We start from the raw sequence: 12547 nt of genomic DNA, 5'->3' as shown, positions 1-12547 counted from the left end.
ATTTTATTTGCTATTTTTATATTTTGTGAATGGTTCAACAATAAGTTTAATTCCTTATACCCACGTGCATTACAACCCTTATTACAAAGTAAACGTGGAAGGAAAATTTAGAAAGTTTATTTCACAACAGAAAAAGATGGAGACTTGAATTCCACAGTGAATTGTTTATACCCCTATGTATATGTTTATATGGTATTGAAACATCAATTACTGCTGCAGCACTAGCTACAACAGAAACAGTTTCTATTTTGTTAGATGTGTAGACTTTAATCTTTATATTGTACAATCTGAACAGTATTGAATCACCTGGACAGTAAACATATTTGATGTGTGGCTATACACATAGTATGGTGCGGTATATCCAATCAAATCGAGTTCTGGGTCCACACCCAAAATCAGTGCTCCCCCCCCCCCCCCCCCCCATGAATTATGATTTCAATGTATACTGCATTGTACTTATAGATAAAATAGAGTGCTAATTGACATGTACAATGTCTAATTCATGATATTTAAAAAAATTCAGTTAATATAGTGTATTGTTGGTTGCCTGTTTGTTCAAAAAAATAATACAACTAATACAGGTTTAAAATTTGGTATCTACAGAGCTGTTGATTTTGAAATTTGTTCACAGAGTGTGTATTGTATTTTTTTTTATATTTACACCACATGTAATGATATCTATCTTATTCCTACACAGTTGACAATCAATCTTGATGTTTTCCTCCACTAAGAACGACACTGAAGATCCATTGAACACAGCATTTTAGTTTCTGTTTTCTAATCATTGGAATGTATAGTCTATAGAATGCTTGCATTTGCCTATAGTGTAATAGTTTGCTTTATTGGCATCACAAATAGATGCTTGCTATGCTAGCTGGCAGATATGACTCTGGTAGTAGAAGCTTTGGTTTACTAAGACAGACACAAACCAAAACTAGTGTTGTTTGGTTACACAAGCAGGTGGCAGCGGTTCCTCTGTTTTGCGAATTTAATCACCCGGCGATCAAGATAGTGTAAACATTGGAAGTACAAAAACAGTACACTGCAAGTTTCTATAGAACTGATTTTCAGAGAGCTGCCCTACTGAGACTTAATAATTAAATCAACATCCAGTCAATAGCTTATCACTGTTGTATCAGTATGTTGCAACAACAGTTTTAGTTTGTGTCTATCTTAGTAAACTGAAGCTAGATTACCACAGTGACATGTTTTCAGTTGAATTATGTTGTCATAGTGATTGATTTTATGAATTATCAGGGTGATGGCGCTCATTGCCTTATAGTGTGCTCCTAAAAAAAGGTAATGGGGTGCAATTTGTGAATTAACCTGTCTTTTTGATAAAATCAATATAATAGTTAAGGCCACATGGTTTAAAAAACAGTGAAAGGTAATCATATGTATGCCAATTAGGAATGATATATGTTTCTTCACGGCTGTGGCCTGCATTCAAGAAGAATTTACAAAGCTCCTCTTTTAGAACGTCACTGAAAATGTACCCAGTAATGCATCCTGATATTTCTGAATCATTAGTTGTAAAAATACAGATAAGTAGCAAGATATTTCATATTTAATATGTGTTTCAAAGGGCTTTCTTACACATGATAAATATTGAGTACTTTAATTGCTTGTGGTAAATCAATTGCTCTATTTCCTTTGGTATGCGTTTTCAATTAAAATTTGCAGAACGTGGAAAAAAAACAATATCAGGAATACTTCCCATGTACACAGTCACAGTGTCATTTCTCAATCACTTGCAGAATTAGAATTAATAATGTGAACTCTCATAAAGGTTCTATCAAGGGATCAGCTCAACCCCATACAGTACTTATTAAAAAAAAGTTTAGTAAATTTGGTTCTGTAAGTTGATTAAATTATAATTTACATTGATTGTTGTACCAGTAAATCTGCAAGCAATTATTTGGCATTTCTTCATGCTGTACTACTTTAATAGCTGTATTCAAAGTTCCTATGATACTAAAATAATTATGAAAAATCATGCTATTCTTGTGCATGTATTGTCTTTCCGTTGATGCTACGATTTTCATATCACTTTCAACAGCAATCAATGCGTGTCAAAATAACCAATGTCAAAATGGTGCTCAATGTGTCCAAACTGCAAACTCGTGTACTTTGTATACATGTACATGTCTAGGCTGTTGGGAAGGAACTTTCTGCAATTCACGTAAGTATTTTAATTCTCACAAAACTTCAGTTTCTCCTCTTTACATAGTTTAAAGTGACCTTATTTTTTTTATGTTTCTCATGGCAACTATGGGTGAGTCAGTTGATTTTTTAAGAAAGCACTATATAAAAAATGAAAAATTATTTTCTTCATGTTTCTCTGCCTCTCCTTTTCCTTCTCTCTATCTTCTTTTTATTGGATTCCTGGTAACAAGCCCTTTCCCAGCTTCTCTACACAATTGGGATGTTCTCTGAGCCTCACTACTTGTATGAATAACTTTGTCATGAAAGAACAAACATTGTCATGGCTGTAGATGACATTGACAGTCCAGGCACTAGCTTATTCTTGCCAGGGAGAGGGTGCTGTTATATTAAAGGCAGGAGAAAATAAAGTATTTTTTTATATTGATGTCAGAGCGGTTTTAATAGGAAACATTAAAAAAATAGGATCACCCCTTAGCATGACTGCTGGGTAAAAGCAGGTGATGTGAAATATAGAAACCAGTCATATTTTGTTTATACTACTTTGACCAAGAAGATGGTAAACATGGAGCGATTTCCTATATTCAGTCTATAATTTTGTAATGATTCCTGTCTGTATGTGTAACATACAAATTGCATTTTTGCTTTTCAGCACTAAATGCCTGTGATGGACATCAGTGTACTAATGGAGGCCTCTGTCAAGCAGTTTCCAATAGCTGTACCGAATACACATGTAGTTGTAATGATTGTTACCTGGGAACCTTTTGTGAAACATGTAAATATACTCTGCTTCTTTCTGTCACTCGCAAAACTGAGTGAAGGTTCAATAGTGCTGTTATAGCAGGCAATAAAGGTTGTATGCATGTATATGTGTGTGTGAACACACCCAAAAGCCAATTGGACAATTGACATTTCAAAATTATTCAATGCGAAATCATCTGACAATTATGAGTCTATTTACAGGGCTGTCATAAATACACATCAACTTTACAAGTAATTATAATTCTTTGAAAATGAGGTCATTTTATACAAGCACCTCTTTATATATACTGCCCACCCCGACACACACACACTTGCCACGGTCATATTTATTTAACCCCCACACCTCTTACACTCAGACACGCATAAACATTTGCCATCATCATATTTATGTAACCCCACACCTCAGACACATGCAACCATTTGCCACAGTCATTATATATTTAACCCCCACACCTCTTACCACCCAGACACACATAAACATTTGCCATGGTCATATTTATGTAACCCCCACACCTCTTACACCCCATTCAACCCAACTGATTTCTCTTTATTACAGTTAATGATCCATGCAATTCTTCACCATGCCAGAATAGTGGTACATGTACATCATATCCAGGACTTTGTACTTTCTATCAGTGTACCTGCCAAGCATGCTACTTTGGACAGTCCTGTGAAACACGTGAGATTATACTGTTTTATTTGCGGGTTTTTTTTATCTAATCGATATACCAAGTTTAGATTTGGAACTTCATACAGAAGGGGGAAAAAAACACAACAAAACACAATCAAAAAAGTTTTTTAAAAAAAAACACTTTAAAATCTGATAAATTGGAAATACCATTTTAAATTTCTCTCTGTATTTTTCTTTTCTAAAATCTATAAAATTCATAAAGATAAAAATGAAAAAACAAGAATCTAGGCCAAAATGTTGTCAAGTAAAGATTTTACCATCAAAACAAAGCAGTCTTAAAAAATTCTTAGTGAAAGAAACTTTGAATTACTGTCACAGTGTTAATTTGATCATATCGTGTGACATTATGTATGCATAACAAATAATTGTGGATGTTTGTAAGAAGCAGTCATTAAGAACATGAAAAGAACATTATAAGTTGTGAGTTTTTTTCATATACAAATAAAAGGTCTCTTATATTTTACCACTCACTATCACTTGTCTAACAACCAGCAGCCACTAGCAAAACTCCTGCTATATAAACTGCTTTGATACTCTAGTGTAATACATAGCATTATAAAATTACTTCAGTTTATTCAGAGTACATGTATAAGAATACAGTATGACAGCAGTTAATACGGTGGGAGTTTTGCCAGTGACTACTAGTCATTAAATAAGTGATAGTGAAGGGTAAAATATAAGTAATCTTTCATTTTCATTTTCATGGTTGAAATACGTCTAGCTCTGTGTCAAAAAACTTACTGTCCCATGAGTGAAACACCAAGCCTATATTATTTTAGGTATACAATAGATACTTTGTATATATAAACTTTTTCGATTTTTTCATGATTTAAATATTCTAGCATCCAACTATACAGTGGTGCCCATGCCACACAATGAAACACTTACACAGAGAGGTCACTCAATCCTTGTTGTCTTTATCTTGTCATGAAACCTTAGCCACTCTCAATGAATTTGATATCCCTGGCATCTCATCGAAACTGTATTCTCATCTTGTAACATCTTTATCAAATTCTTGTGCCTCTCTCTCTCTCCAATGCATAATCATTTTTTAACTTATAACCAGGACAAGATCCATGTCAGAGTCGAAACTGTCAAAATGGTGGAGTATGTCAACCAGTTGATGGTTCCTGCACATTATCAACATGTATTTGCCCAGAATGTTATACTGGTGATCTCTGTACTGTATGTAAGTTTACCCTTTTACTTTTTCAATTATAGGAAATACGAAAAGAGAAAAGGAAAAGAAAATTGTTGCTTTGAATTTAAAATGCATTAATTTGATTTACTGAATACATACAGGCTGACCATTTCAATGTATGTGTTTGAAAGTGAACAATGTCTGCATATATACAGACAATTTTAGCTTTTAATTTTTTGAAATTGAAAGATTTTGTGGCAAATTCATTGAAATATTATGATGAGAATACAGCATACCATGTTGCATATTAGATTTATGATTATAAACCCCCCCCCCCAAAAAAAAAAAAAGTTGTGTGGTTCAAGTTACCTGACCCCACTTAGATTTTCACTGCCGATCCAAATGGCTACAATAAGAAAATGTGGAGAGAACCTAGGATTGAATCTTAGGCCTTTACAATGTAAAAATGAAGTCCTCTACACTATGTATAGCTATACTTTTTTCCCCAACAGTACTGAGTGGATGTCGAAGTAATAATTGTCAAAATGGTGCGAACTGTGTGTCGGTTCCTAACTCTTGTACTGAATATACATGTACATGTTCTGGCTGTTACACTGGGAGATTTTGTGAGACATGTGAGTATTTTTATTGCATGCATATGAGTAAATACATATGAGAGAGAGAGAGAGAGAGAGAGAGAGAGAGAGAGAGAGAGAGAGAGAGAGAGAGAGAGAGAGAGAGAGAGAGAGAGAGAGAGAGAGAGAGAGAGAGAGAGAGAGAGAGAGAGAGAGAGAGAGAGAGAGAGAGAGAGACTTACAGTTTGATCATTTACACTAACCTGTACTTATTTTGTTTAAAGTTAACATGAAATGCTATTAATAAGTTACATATTGTAGTTACCATACTTCTCCTTATTGTTATGTAACTGTATTTCAGGTGTTGAGAAATTCATGAATTGATAATAGTCACATATTTGAATTTGGTTTATATTTCTTTCAGTATTGAATCCTTGTGCTACTCACAATTGTCAGAATGCAGGTGCTTGTGTTCAAACTACATGCAACACCTATAGCTGTACTTGTCCCCAGTGTTATAGTGGCACATTGTGCGAAATCCGTAAGTAACACATTTGTTTTTAGTTTTGGATCCATGTGCAACTCACAGTTGTCAGAATGGAGGTGCTTGTCTTCAAACTACATGCAACAGCTATAGCTGTACTTGTACCATATAGTGGCACTAAATTGTTCAAGATTTGTAAGTAGGATAGCAAATTTTCTGCATGTTCTGTTTACTCACCGAGCAGTGATTTTCGAAAGAAGTGTCAAAAGAGAGTAATATTCCAGATGAGGGAAAATGCACGACATGTAGCAGTCAACAAAATGTGGCTAAGACAACTCCATGAGTGTCCTAAAAATTACTTGATTTGAAATAAAACTAACAGAACTTTGCTTGATAATGCCACTGACTTTAGCCATTGAACAGTGGGAAATGATCAAATGAAGCTACTATAGTATTCAATGATCATGGCTGTCACCACATAAAATCGTAGTCCAAAGTCTGCTGCTGTACATCACACGAATATAGGCAATCTCATCATTACCCCTTTGAAAACCTTACAATTGCCAGTATACATAACACAGTCATCTCTATATTGGAAATTTATACTTTGAATAAGTGCATGTTAGGGTTTTTGGTGGTAGCTATATAATATCATTTGAGCACTAGAATTGTAAATTGTTTTAATCATTTCTATGGTTTTGTCTGATTCTTTCACAAGTAGTAGATGAGCTTTTCCCAAACAAAATTCAACTATCAGCAATGTTCATGCATATAGGCATCCATAAATGTATATGACAGCTGTATATTAACACAATCCAGTTGGTTGTTTGGGGAGAAATGCTTGCAAAGCACATTATTTTCTTTTTAATTTAATAATTCAATTTTACTAAGCAACATAATTGTTCCCTTATCTTTTTCAGGAGCAAATGCATGTGCCACAAACCCATGTCTAAACCAAGGTACTTGTCAGGAAGTGTCAGGATCCTGTACTCTTACCACATGTATATGTACAAGTTGTTATAGCGGACAACTTTGTGAAATATGTAAGTATCATTCTGTATATATATAGAAAACCATGTAAACATCCAAAGACAGATTATGACATACAGAGATGAGTAAACACTGAAGCTGGTAGCTTTAACTATTATTTAAAAAAAACACCATGATATCTAGGGTTTGAAGGTAGTGACGTACTGGATCAGGATGGTGCTAAAATGGCATCAATAAAACCACATTCCAGTACAATAATAATGTTGATACATGTTGTCTATAACTTTATGATTGTCTTCTGGAATTGTCAGAACAGTTGATTGCATTGTAGGAATTTCTTGAACATTTTTTGTACTGGTGTACATAACATAAATTACATCATGGTATCGTTTATAAGTTATATCCTAATACCAGGTTTGAGTTCAGTCAATTGCAAGAGATGGTTAAGTGTGTGTCAATAGGTACAATAATGTGAGACTCAGTACCTTTTCAATATGCAGTAAGAACTACACCTACACACATATAAACTTAGCTTGTGCCACTTTTAAGGGATAAACAGTTCCATTCATCAGGGTTATGATGCCTCTTGCCACGAAAGATTAATTTATTGTTGACAGAATGCAATGATAATATTCAATATTGAGAGTAAATATTCTAGATCTAGCATGTGACTTGTGGTGACTGGATTCATTTTTTCTACTGCAGATGATTTCAGATGAATTTTGTACAAACCTGTAGTCACTTTGTTGATGCTAATTAAGAATCTTTTGTTTCTTCCATAGTCAATGATCCATGTAACAATTTCCCATGCCAGAACGGTGGAACCTGTACATCATTCCCTGGAGCAAATTGTGAGATCTATACATGCCAGTGCCCAACTTGCTATTTCGGCAGCAACTGTGAAACCCGTGAGAAATATTTTTTTAATGGGACGATCACACAATGTCACACAAACTCAATAAAAAACCTTCCCCCTCCCCCTCCCGCTAAACGAATGTTCAAAAGTGAAGAGCACGACACGGTGTTGTGTATGCGACATCAAAACGTTTACATATGATGTAAACCATGGTGAAAATTGTAACACTCACATCCCTACAATCAATGTAAAACATGATATTAAACACATTAAAATACTAACCAGAAACCCAGCACTGTATATCACAATTAAAGCAGTAAGTTTTTGAAAGTTTATGAAATTTGGTTTCAAACAACCAATCGGCATTATACTTATCAGACGCTCTAATCAGGCAAAGTTGAATCCTCACAGACTTTGTTCCTCAAACAAATGTCTTCTTTATGAGCCCCCCAAGTATAGACTCATTTCATTTGATAGGTGTGCCTTTTTGCGTGCAGCACTGTGCCTCTGGAACACTTTACCTCTGGAAATATGTCAAAAGCCCACAGCTTATTCTTTTAAGAAGAACCTTAAAACACCTTTTCAACAGAGCTTTCAACAATTACGTATTGGGTACTTTATAAATGACTTGATTGATTTGATAGACTGATAGAAATGGAAAATGAAGTTCAGTATTAAATGACATTGACACCAGATTTCCCCGCCCCCCTCCATTAAAATAAATAAAGTTCATTTATTGAGTGTGTGTGACATATTGTATGATTGCCCCTAAATCCCTAAAGGATATTGAAATCTTCTTAGTATAATGAAAGTCATATCAATTTAATGAAGTCAAATATTTCCAATATAATTGCCATCTATATGTCAAGATCAGCTGTGAAGTCTTAGGACCATAACCTTTAATACTTGTACTTGCATTGACCTTGGCCTTTACATCAAAATAAGTAAAACATATCAAAATTCATTAATCACCAATACAAGATTTAGTGTGTATCAGCTATAGTATGTTTCTAATGTCTTACTTTTCCAGGAGAATTTTGTTAAAATATCATGATAAATGTAACTTTGTATTTTCATTTACTTTAGCCCAAGTCCTAAATTTACTGAGTCAATTTACCACATGTACAGTGTAGATGTCAGGTTTTATTAGCACAACTGAACTGATAAGGTGCAGTAGTGCTATAGGCACGGTGTTGTGTCTGTCCGTCTGTCTGTCTGTCTCTGTGTGTGTGCATGTGTGTGTGTGTGTGTGCGCATAGTAACAGCCAAATACAGTTGCTCTTCATTGGTGCTATTTTTACAATATGGCATGAGAATTTACAGTAATGCAGATGATAGCTAGACCAAGCATGCATAGGGTATGTCGATCATGTAGACTTATTCTTTAAAGGAAATGTCTTTTAATAACGCATCATTTTCACATAGCCTTCAGTGATTGGCTGGCATAGATCATATCACATGCTATGGACTATCAACTCATAGTGACCTCAATTTGCCTATAGTTGCACTAGTCACATTCTACTTTCCCTAGGGCAATATTCATGTAGCATAGACATCTTATTGGGGATTTGCTTTGACTATGGAAATAATCATTCACATCCACAGCTGTATGTGCCTGAAAATGTTATATGTTATAAAACACTTACTGCCTGGCCTTATTCGGGCACTAGTAGATGTCATATTACCCCCGTGCAATTATGAAGTGTCTATTTTTCTTGGCTTTCAGCTTGGGGAAATAGTTGCTGCATAACAGCGCTTGTGGTAAAAGATGTCTACTAGTACCCTCGTACTTAGGCAATATGTGTGCAAATTAGCATAAAAGTTTGTATTTATATTGTAGGAAGAGATGCATGTGAAAATTCCTTCTGTCAGAATGGTGGTACATGTGTTGAAACACTAGGTTCCTGTACAGAATGGACCTGCACATGTCCAGAATGCTATACTGGACAATATTGTACACAGTGTAAGTTAACATAATTTACTCACAAAGCAGTACATTCAAAAACTCCAATTTGTCAAAAATACACTTAGTATTACTTTTACTTATTTTCAGTCGAACTGAACTGTGGTATTTCAATCATGGGAGACAATATTTCTTACCTAAACAAAGACACATTTCAACTCTAGTCTATCAAGAACAGGCACCAAACACACACACAGTAGGGTCCTTTCCCTTAATCACTTTGAGCTATAATCATTGCAGCAATATACCTTTACAGTCCACTAGAAACAGGTGTGTGCTAAAGTACTGCTGAAATGATTGCAGTGTCACATGGACTTGATGATTTTAATGGCTTCAATTGTTTACTTTCAATTGTTTACTCTCCTACTGATGAGCAACATGAATACTTGTCACTTCCTATATTCCAACTGTATGCGGTACCTCTTTGATAATTTATTTTGGGTTTGTTTGTAAAATTGTCATGGCCTATATCAGTGAAACACAATACCGATGCCCATTTCTGCTATGCGTGTATGAATATAATGATATTTTCTCCTTGTGTAAAACAGTTATTGATGCGTGTACAAATCACCAATGTCAAAATGGTGGATTCTGTTCTCCTGTACCTTTAAGTTGCACTTCTTATACATGCAGCTGTCCACAGTGTTATGAAGGTGATAGGTGTGAAAACCGTAAGTAATGTCAAATACATTTAATTTAAATTTAATGTACCACACATATTATTAATTTCCTTGGGGGGGGGGGGTGTCAGGCGTCAATGCAATTGCTGAACTTCATTTTCTCACTTCTAACCAAATTTTGACAGAAAAATTTCACTTCTTCATTGATAACAGCTTTTGTATCATTACTGGGAATGTGAGATTATGATAAGTTGATAAAAATATACTTTTATTGTAAGATATGGTGCTGGGTTTCTGGTAGTATTTTTAAATTAATATATTTGCAATCATGTTTTTACATTGCATCGATCGTAATGGTGTGACTGCTACAATTTCCATCATGTTTTACATCAAATATAAACGATTGATGTCGCACTTCTGACTATTTGTTTAGAGGGAGGGGGGTTTTGACCTAATTGAACGATGTTCATTTGTTGAGCTTATGTGACATTGTTTAATTGTCCGTAAAAAGTTGTTGATACCATACTCTGTAACAATTCAGTAACAGAAAGAGAAAATAGTTAAGAAGTCTGCAAAAATTTGACAGGAGAAAGAAAAAGTTACTGATACACTGTAACTATAGAGTAGGGGGGAAAAAGATAGTTGATCTACTGTAATAATTTAGTAGTAGAAAGAAAATGTTGTTGATATTACAGACCATGAAATTCAGAAGGTTGTTGATCCTTAGACAGTTTAGTAGTAAAAAGAAAAAAATGTTGATAATCTGTAACAACTCAGTAGGGAAAGTTGTGATATTAATGATTAAGACTACATATCTATTTTTTAGAAATCTTTGCCTGTGATGGCCATCTGTGTGAGAATGGTGGAGTCTGTGAGCCATTCCAAGACTCCTGTTTTAATTATCGTTGCAACTGTGTTGGTTGCTTCAGTGGGACTTTTTGCAATGTTGGTAAGTATGTAAAAAAAATTGTGTTTCTAAAAGCTATACCGGTAGTGCTCAAGGTAGGCCATAATTTTACAAAGAAATGCATATGGAACTTATAAAGTCAGTCTGTATAAATAGATATAATTTTACTATGTCTCTTGATTATTTAATCTATTCAAAAGAGTTATACATGCAATGTCATGTAGTGCTGTACTTTACCACACAAGTAGATTAAAAGACACTGAGCATAAAGTACACAATCATATAAAAAAGAACATCAAGTTTTTGGGGAAACCCAGTTGCAACTCCATGACATACTTTGGTAGCATGACACTGTTATACCTCTTTGTGTAAGACATAGTTTTTCTGATGGTGATAGCTTGACTTTCAAGTTTGGTATTCTATTGGGGGTTGAAAAATTGTTTTATAATCTCTATACAGTGATAGATCAATGTGCCAATCATTTTTGTCAAAATGGTGGAACCTGTGTTGCAACTCCAGGATCCTGTACGGAATATACTTGTAGATGTCCATCATGTTACACCGATGAGTTTTGTTCAACACGTGAGTACATTGCATTTTTTAGATCCAGTTGATAAGCATTAGAGTTCTCAGCATAACAGTATTCTCTATTGTTATGTTCTCTGCTTGCTTTATTCTTGGTTTCTACTTTCACATATTAAATCTATAAGCTGTCAAATAATGACCACAAATTCAGCATTGCATGCTGCACATTTAAGTGTTAAGATTTCATGCACTGGCATTTCTCTGTTCAGCCGCATAATATTTTGCACCATTTCTTTAGATCTTATAGCAATCTTGTATATTTAAGTCTCCTAGAATAATCTCTCATAAGATAATTAACCACTTGCAAAGTTATAACAGCTCGCAAGATCTGCTAACTTTCATATTCAAACTTCAAGTTGAAAACTGAAAAGCAAAGTGAACGCGGTGAATGCCATTAAATGTAATTTTTCAAATCTGCAGCTTCATATTTTAAATGCAATTTTAAGTCAATTTAATGCTTCAGTCCTTGGCATTATAATGCTGTGAGGCATTTAACAAGATAAAGTGCAGCCCAAGTGCCTAACTTCTACCAATATGGAGCTTTTACCATTGCATTGCTCATCCTCGCAATGTTGCTGCACGTCTGACAACAGCTGAGTTAGTAATCTGGTGGCTTCACAGTTGTCACCCAATTTGTGCACCATGCAAGCATCGTAGCAGCTGTAAATCTGTAAGTAATAGCTTTTGCAATATACTGTGAATTTTTTTTATTTTTGCTCACAAACAATTTTGTGGAAAGACAGATTTTCACATTTTCTCTCCGCTTTATCATTTGTGGATAAACAATTTTTGTCTGGAGTGTACTTACAA

General features: G+C 34.6%; 1 protein-coding gene across 11 annotated transcripts in view; it reads left to right on the top strand.

Moving 5' to 3' along the window:
- The window catches only part of LOC144437266 (uncharacterized), a 183425-nt gene that overhangs the window by 82761 nt on the left and 88117 nt on the right, over positions 1–12547 (top strand). For all 11 annotated transcript variants that reach the window (XM_078126182.1, XM_078126179.1, XM_078126183.1 and 8 more), the window contains 12 exons: positions 2060–2182; positions 2816–2938; positions 3482–3604; positions 4683–4805; positions 5270–5392; positions 5757–5873; positions 6737–6859; positions 7589–7714; positions 9503–9625; positions 10174–10296; positions 11072–11194; positions 11612–11734. In XM_078126182.1, the coding sequence (XP_077982308.1) occupies positions 2060–2182; positions 2816–2938; positions 3482–3604; positions 4683–4805; positions 5270–5392; positions 5757–5873; positions 6737–6859; positions 7589–7714; positions 9503–9625; positions 10174–10296; positions 11072–11194; positions 11612–11734 (1473 nt within the window). The remainder of the gene's footprint in view (positions 1–2059; positions 2183–2815; positions 2939–3481; positions 3605–4682; positions 4806–5269; positions 5393–5756; positions 5874–6736; positions 6860–7588; positions 7715–9502; positions 9626–10173; positions 10297–11071; positions 11195–11611; positions 11735–12547) is intronic.

The sequence above is a fragment of the Glandiceps talaboti genome, chromosome 7, assembly GCF_964340395.1.
Source record: "Glandiceps talaboti chromosome 7, keGlaTala1.1, whole genome shotgun sequence".
In the NCBI taxonomy this organism is placed as follows: Eukaryota; Metazoa; Hemichordata; class Enteropneusta; family Spengelidae; genus Glandiceps; species Glandiceps talaboti.
This window is presented reverse-complemented; position numbering and strand designations above follow the sequence as displayed.